The 8,419-nt window shown below is 38.1% G+C and overlaps 1 protein-coding gene and 1 long non-coding RNA gene across 2 annotated transcripts; one reads left to right on the forward strand and one right to left on the reverse strand.

Annotated features, from left to right (window-relative positions):
• Nucleotides 1-2,082: 2,082 nt before the first annotated feature.
• On the forward strand, nt 2,083-3,479 carry LOC137723304 (protein SRC2-like). The gene has a single exon (XM_068462464.1). It carries the CDS (start codon nt 2,131-2,133, stop codon nt 3,076-3,078), a length of 948 nt encoding a protein of 315 aa, XP_068318565.1. The 5' UTR covers nt 2,083-2,130; the 3' UTR covers nt 3,079-3,479.
• Nucleotides 3,480-7,038: 3,559 nt separating this feature from the next.
• On the reverse strand, nt 7,039-8,207 carry LOC137723735 (uncharacterized). Its single transcript, XR_011066956.1, has 4 exons — nt 8,027-8,207; nt 7,793-7,938; nt 7,268-7,368; nt 7,039-7,176 (listed from the first exon to the last, which is right to left on the reverse strand). It is a non-coding gene; the product is annotated as an uncharacterized lncRNA (long non-coding RNA).
• Between the last annotated feature and the right edge of the window lie 212 nt (nt 8,208-8,419).

Genomic DNA, 8,419 nt, shown 5'->3' on the forward strand with positions numbered 1-8,419 from the left:
GTTAAAAAGCTTAAAATTGTAAAAAGTTTTAAAACCCAATATTTTGGGCTTCAAGACCCAATCCCGAAGTGACCCGAAAATCCCGAAACACTTTCGGGAATCCCCAATTTTGGGAAATTAATAGTTTTAGTTCGGTTTCGGGATATAAAATCCCATCCTGAAATGTTTTGGTTTGGGATTCGGGTTAGGTGTTTCGGTTTGGGATCCCGACCCGAACCAGCCCTATATGTAACTGACATATAAATTCATTAATATTTTAATGCTAGGGACTTCGATTAAAATCTGAAACCAAATAACGTCTCAGTCAATAAATATTTGTAACTAAGGACCGGATACTTTTTCCTTCATTTTACTTATTACTGTAAATTGAGTTGCTAATTTGGATAAATGTATCTAAAGTGGAAAAGATTAATTACACATTTAAATAAAACTGAACTAGTAATCTAATCACCTCAGATAATTAGATTAGGTTTAATGATGTATCATATTAAACTACTGGGCTACGTACACTTCACCTTATATCTAGGTTTGGCATCGGTTTTAAATGGACCATTATATTCTAATTTTTTTTCCACACTACACTCTGATAGTTTTGAAGTTCAATCATTTTACACTTTCTCTTAAATTGTAGCCGTCATACAAAAGAGAAACCACAAAAGGGCATGCCATCGCCATAAGTATCTACAATATTGGACAAATTTCAAACGTCTAGGTGTAATATGAGAAAAGTGAAATCTGGTGACCCACTTGAAAACCTACCACAAACTTCTGTATTGTGAAACGTTTAATTTAAACCTAAACTATTTGGTGGCTAACATTTTTCTGCATAAGTTATCTTTGAGTTGTCAACTAAAATGCACATACTTTTACTATATCATCTCGCATCACTGTGCCCATAAAATGGCTATTTTGTTATTGCATAATTTGTTGACATACGTCGGGTCAGTTAATCACGAAGTTAATGTTTTCTTTCTCACATTCAAGTGATAAGAAATATTTATTTTTTATGTTTATATTTTTTTAGTTGGTCAGAACAGTGCTTGGGTACTGAGTTCGAGTTCAATCTCTACTTTATAATCACATTAATCCCTTATTTAGCCAAATGGCAAAAAATATGAAACAAATAAAATTAAATTACGCGTAAATATTTATTCATGAAGAAATAAATTTAAAATAAAAAAAATACGCGTAAACAAATATTATAGGAAATACTGAAATTAGAAAAGAAATTTATAACGTTGCCTAATTAACAAAATTGTAAAAAAATTAAATTAAAAGATGCGACTCCGGGAAGCTACGATGCACAGACACGGCACATCGCCCGCGTATCGCGTGTCGGATACACAAATGAACACGATACGCCTCTGATACGGTCGGATACGCGTTGGATACGTATCTGGATCAACAGATACGACATTTGACAGATGGATACGAGTATCCGACTGTTTAGATACGGGTATCCGACTGTTTAGATACGGGTATCCGACTGTCTAGATACAGATATCTGCACCAAGGCCTTTGACACAATTTTGTGGAAGAAAACCTCATGACGGAGATGACGCAATCTGGTGGAAGGACGCCTCGTGAAGAAGATGACGCAATTTGACGGAGGAAGGCGTCGCACGAAGACGACCCGATCTGGTGGAGGAGGCTTCACGAAGAAGATGACTGCTAGGTCGACATGCTGTTTTCTGTAGTAAAAAATGACACCACAATTTCTTTTATTTTTATTTCTTTAAAGGGTTTAAATGAGACTAAAGCCCAAAACTACATAGCCCACTGAATTTACACCACTACCATCCTTTATTTTTTGAGAGTTTGAACACTATAAATTAAATTTTGAGTAATTAATTTTTTCATTGTTATTTAAAATATATATTTTAAATATATATTTATTATATAAATTGCCGTATCCATGCCGTATCGTGTCTTAGTTTTTAGAAATTTGACGTATATCCGTGTCGTATCGTGTCGTATCCTCGTGTCCGTGTCCATGCATCGTAGCCGGGAAGCTTCACAGAAGCTGCCTTTTCTTTTGTCTTCATCCTCACCTCCCTGCTCTATAAATAAATTCAAGTCGAACAATCTTCTTCCAAATTCCAATTACATTAACACTCAGGAATCATCGCCATGGATTGCAGGCCTCTGGAGGTAATCATCGACTCGGCCAACGACCTCAAGGATGTCAATCTCTTCTCCACGATGGACGTCTCTGCCGCCGTTTCGGTCTCCGGCGACCCCCGCAACAAGAAGCAGAAGACCAAAACCCCCCTCGTCAAGGACGGCGGCACCAACCCCAAGTGGACCAGCTACCCCATCAGGTTCACCGTGGACGAAGACGCCCTCCTCAACAACGACCTCACCCTCAACTTCAAGCTCATCTCCGAACGCACTTTGGGAGACACCAAGATCGGCAAGGTCAAGATCCTGCTCAAGGAGCTACTCGACGCCATGGGCGGCGGCGATGATCAGAAGAAGCAGATCAAGCACGTCAGCTACGGCCTCCGATCGTCGAGCGGAAAGCCCAAGGGGACCATCAATTTCGGGTACAAATTCGGTGACAAGTTTTCGGTTCCGGTTCCAGAGCCCCAGAAGAAAGTCTGCGAGCCCGTGATGGCATACACGATCGGACAGCGCTGGTCAAGCTCTGGCTACCCGCCCGCGGGTGCCTACCCACCTACCCAAGCTTACCCATACCCGCCACCCGGTGGGTACCCACCACCGCCTCATCAGCAACCGGGTTACGGCTACGCGCCACCGCCACAAGCCGGGTACGGATACCCGCCTCAGCCGGTGTACGGGTACCCGCCTCAGCCGGTGTACCGGTACCCGCCTCAGCCGGTGTACCGGTACCCGCCTCAGCCGGTGTACCGGTACCCGCCTCAGCCGGTGTACGGGTACCCGCCGCAGCAAGTTGTGCAGCCGCAGAAGCCTAAGAGGGGCGGAGGAGGGAACATGGCTAGGTTGCTGGGTGAATTGATCGAGGTTATGATTCGGAATGTGGGTGAGATGGGCGCTTATGTTGCTGGCTACTATGCTGGGGTCGGTGATGACTTTGGTGGTGGCTTTGATTTCTAGTGATTTTTTTTTTGGGGTGTTTTAGGTTGGTTTGTTATTGTTCAGTAAATTTTTTTGTAAAAGTGTTTTTCAAAAAAAAAAATAGTATTATAGTGTTTAGTAAACTTTTATGTAAAACAGATGTGAAAAAAAAAAAACCAGTTTTTTAAAGTTGGGTTTTGCAGCTTCTTGTTTTTGGCTTTTTTTCACCCAAAACTGTGAAAAAAAACTGAAGCTGAATGTTTACCAAACACAAAAACAGCTCCCAGCTTTTTTTAGAATCACTTCAGTACCAAATCAGGCCTTAATTTATTAGAGCTTTAAATCTGATGTATGAATAAATAGAGATTGTGGTCCTTAGATCACACAATTTTACCTTTGAACTTGCTAAAAGACATAGAATCAGAAGCAGCACTTACAAATTGAACAGTTTAGACATGTTGCTATATGAGTTTGGAATTGTAGTCCCACCAAAGTTGTCAACTTGACTGCAAAACAAATAAGATTATAGGGCTAAGAAACTTGATACGGGATTGCATCCCTCAAATTATGTTGTAGAAGGGTTTAGGGTTTAGGGTTTAGGTGATGGTGCTGGTTGTTTGGAATGACAATCGAGAAGTAGCTCTTAACATTAAACACGACAAACCATGTCAAGATTGAATATACCTAAATAAGCAAAGGAGATATACCTAAACGAAATAAGCACAGGAGATATACCTAAACGAAAACCAAGATGTCTCTCCACATGAGCTCTGCGATAAGAAGAGGTGCACTGGAGGTAAAAACTGCTCTTGTTAGCATTAACAAATTGACCATAAGATGTGCATACTTATTCAAGAAATTCTGAAGAGAGCGAAGATATTGAGCATTTCCACGACAAAAAATAAAAAGGTCATATGCGTAGAACACATGAGTAAGAGGGCAACAACCCTTCAAGCCGTAATTGCAATAATTTGTCCAGTGGAGTAAAGTAAGGTTAAACCTCTAGTAGGAGCGTCTTCCGCAAGACAAAAAAGGAATGGAGAAATAGGATCCTCCTAACAAACACCTTGCAAACAAGAGAAAAATTCATGTGTGGTGCCATTTACTAGAACTAAAAGACGAGCATACTGTAATAAGATATGAACCCAATCTACAAAAACACGACAAAATCTAAAATTTGAAAGCACCCAAAGAAGAAAATCCCAGTTTCAAGGTATAAAAAGCCTTAGCAATATCCACTTTTATGTGCACGTTACTGTCAAAAACCTTTTTGCCCATAAAATTGAACCCTTAGAAACTAAGGCTATGCAATAAAATATACGTCTATCTTTTAGAAATGCCGCTCGCTGAGAAGAAATAATACGGTTGACAATAAGTCCGACTCGATTAGCAATAATCCTATGAATTATTTTAAACACCATGTGACGATACTGAGTAACAATCGCAGCCCCTTTAACTTTTAGAGTTAAGCACAATAAAGTTTTATTTAGCATTGGGATATAACCCCTAGCTTCCGATGAATTTGATTATACATATGGAAACTGTCTCTCTAGCTATGGACCTTCATTTGTAAAGAGGAATTAGGTTTCTCTATCTTGGAATGCATATATTCCAAAAGATAAGCCCAGGGTCTTCCACTTACAAAGCAGATATATATGTTAGATTGCTTGTGTGTTTTTTGGTATACAACTTCAGTTTTTTCGAGGAAAAAAAAAAAAAAAAGAAGGAAAATTGTGTAATTAAATGTTCGACATTTTAACATTAATGCTGTCCCCTTTTTAGCCTTTTTACTTACACTAGTGAAGGTCTATTTTTCCTACTCTTTAGAGGAGAACTCTAGCTGCACACAAGCACCCATCGTCTACATGTACAAGGCGGATCCACATAGGGACCTGGAAGGTCCTAGGACCCGTCGGCGATCCGAAATCGTTGCTATAAATTTTCCGGAGACCCCTCGTACTCGAGCATGAGGTCTGTGCAGGTTATAGGTTGCAGGTTGCAGTGGCTGTCTTCTTCTCGGAGAAGAAGACCGCGCATGGAGAAGAAAGAAAATAGGGATCCTTCCTGCCTCTTTCCTCCTTGCTTCTGCCTTGGTCTCATCCGTCGTTGCCATCCACTTCTCCTCCAACCTTTTTCTGTCGTCTGGTGGGAGCAGTACATAAACCCAAATTTCCCCAAATTATTTCAACCATCTTAGTAATTTTTCTTATGGGTGAAATTTCTTTCATAAGGTTAGTAAGATGGATATGATATGTCATGGGTTGGTGAACTTTGGGGGTGGAGCTGCCATGGCTTCGGGAGAATGGGGAGGGAGGCAGTTGGTGGAGGTATGGCAACTTTGTTCTTAGTGAGATAGAAGGTGGATGTTTGGAAACTAGTAAAAGAGAATAATAGTGTGTTTGGTTAGAAAGATAGTGGGAGTTTGGGGAGAGTTTTATTTGACCGGTATTTTAAATTTAGTGGTTCATATTAGATAATCAATAACTTAGGTACTCCCTAGTAACTTATGAAACCTCGTAATGGACGCTTGAATTATGATTTTATAATTTGTAATATTGTTTTGCATATGATTTTTGAATGAAATGTATTATATTTAAATTTTCAATGTTATTTTTGTCTGTAAATTTTTTACCTTTATAATTGGGACCCCCCGAGTTTAAAATCCTAGATCCACCACTGTACATGTATATTATGGTGAAGAATAAAAGAATCTCACACAGAGTTCTCCTAATATTAACATATTCTATTATTGGTATTTCTCTTAACATATAACTGAGAGATCTAAAGTTTGAATTTCAAGAATGATAAGTTTGCAACCAAACTATTCCCCTACCCCTTAATATAATTTGAACAACTTTATTGTCATCTCATTATGAGGCTTAGCCCACTTTCTTTCTTTTAATGTAGATAATATCGTTTGTTAACAAACTAAAAAAAAATTGCACAAACTACATATTTTCTCTCTTGTCAAAAGAGGATTCAAATTTTTTTTATTACAAGCAGTATAATTACTTTAATTTATATTAAGTAGACGAACAAAATTTAAGCTCAAAATGCAACTGGTTAAAGAGAAATAGCCTAACCACGAAAATAATTCACTTCTTACATTTTTTTTCCCTTCTGTTTATAAACAAACTACCTGGTTGGTAGTCTATCCCAATGCAAAATCCTGCCAAGTACAAATGCGGAACATTGAACCTCTTTCTGGCACTTAAATTTAAAAAAAAAAAAATTCTTTTGGTTAACATTCTAGCGCTTATTTTATTTGATTTTTTTTTTTAACAAACGAGACTAACTATATTGATAGGTTTGAAGATGTGAGTTAAGCTTCATAATAGATTAGCCGTAATAATGTGGTTCAAATTCGTCTTTAGCTACAACCGAATTTAAGACATTTCATTTACAAGTAAAAAAAATAAAATTACTAAATCGTAGTAATAAGTGACTTCTAAAGATTAATTTGATGATCAAATGCATGAGTGGACAAAATGAATTGATTGAACAAACGACTGCCGACAAAGCGTCCTGTGTTTCATAGCGTCAGACTCTGCTATCATTCCTGAAATAGACTTTATCGTCAACGGCGGGCCAAATCCCCAGGCCCAAATGCATGGACGGTTAAAGGTTCCCACTGTGATGGGCCCTACATGGCCCATCTCTGGCGCGCTTTTATATAGAAGAACGTGCAAAAAACACCCCACTGAAAATGCTTACGTATGCCCTTGCCTAGGTTTGTGCACTAATGCTGCTTTTGGTCTGTGCCTTGAGTAACCAAAATTTAAAATAAAAGAATCACATAATTAATAGCATATTCGTAATGTAATTAAGTCAACCGGCATGCCAAGGCACTTAAGAACCTCTCAATATTATCAGGTACTGCTATCTGTACATCAATTTTTACTTCTCAAACATCTCTTTTAATTTTACTATTATCCCTCTTATTCTCTTTCCTCCTTTCTCTCCTCCCCATCTAGACCAACCTCAAGGCTAGCCTCGATACCGTTCCACAATTCCAAACCAGGCTCAGATTAACCCATTCCTCCTATACAGCTATCTCAATCTCAATGTCCTCATCTTCTTCTATAGGCCTGAAGATTTTGAGGATTTCAAAATACCAATCTTGGGTCCATTTGATTCCTAAAAAATATGAATTCATAAGCTAAAAAATCTCAAAACTTTCCAAAAACTTCTTCAAAAATCATTTTTCGAAAACATAGTACCAACTGACCATCGTCTTCCTCGATGAAACATTAAGAGGGTAAAAGCGACGTAGCTTTGAAGCTCAGTTGCTGAAGACTCTGTTCTTCCTCCCCAACTCCATCATAACTGCTGCTAGAAGAGAAATTAAAATATATATATATATATATATATATATATATGTATCAAATTTAAAACGAAATCCAAAAACAGAGCAAACAGGTTCGGTCACTCTCGAGTTTGGGTGCGAGCTTATCCCTAACCTTCTCACCAGAAACGAAGAATATGTAAAAATTAATCAGTTTTCATAAAATATACTACCTAATTACCTGCTATTGGAAACAAATAATAAATATACAGGGAATTTTAAAACAATTCAACTGCATGCAATTTAATCGAAATTTGTAAAGAAAAAAAAAGTCAAAATATTAGAAAAATTAAGAAGAAAAATTATTAACCACACAACCAAATTTAAAAAAAATAAATTACCGAAATTAAAAACCAAATCCCAGAAATGAAGAAAAATGGAACCTTAACATGGAAATTGAAGCTTTACCTGCAGATCGGCAACATCGGCAGGTACCTCAAGAGTGAAAGACACAGAGTTGAAGATGCGTGAGAGAAGAGAGGGAGGAGTGTCTTGCGATCCATAGCTTTGTGTAAAGCTTGAAGACCTTGTAGAAATACGCGCGGTACTCGTGCCTGAAAAAATTAAAAAAAAAATTGAAATTAAGAAATAGTTGTTCGGAAATTAGGGTTTAGGATGAGAAATGGGGAGAATTTGAAGAACCTCTGTTGCAGTGGTAAAAGGGGAGCTCTCTGATTTTAAAGAATCACAGGGATGCTCTCCTCAAATATGGTGTAATTTGAGACCAGTAGAATCGCTTTAACTGAGATTTAAAAGCGAAAGAGAGCGAAAGAAGCAGATTTTCCTGACTGAGATCGCAAGGTCGGAGAACGAGATAAGGCAGCTTTCGAGAGCGAGGGAGACAGAAGCAGAAAATTGTGAGATAAAGAAATGCGGAAACGGAAGGAAAAAGTCGAGAAGAAAAGCGGAAGCAGTCGACGCACTACGATCATCCACGTGTGGAAAGCATGTGCTGAAAAAGTAGAGCAAAACTAAAAAACCAAAAAAACTAACAAAAATAATTTGAAAATTTTAAGTTTTAACGATAAAAGATAA

The sequence above is a fragment of the Pyrus communis genome, chromosome 17 (assembly GCF_963583255.1).
Source record: "Pyrus communis chromosome 17, drPyrComm1.1, whole genome shotgun sequence".
Lineage (NCBI taxonomy): Eukaryota > Viridiplantae > Streptophyta > Magnoliopsida > Rosales > Rosaceae > Pyrus > Pyrus communis.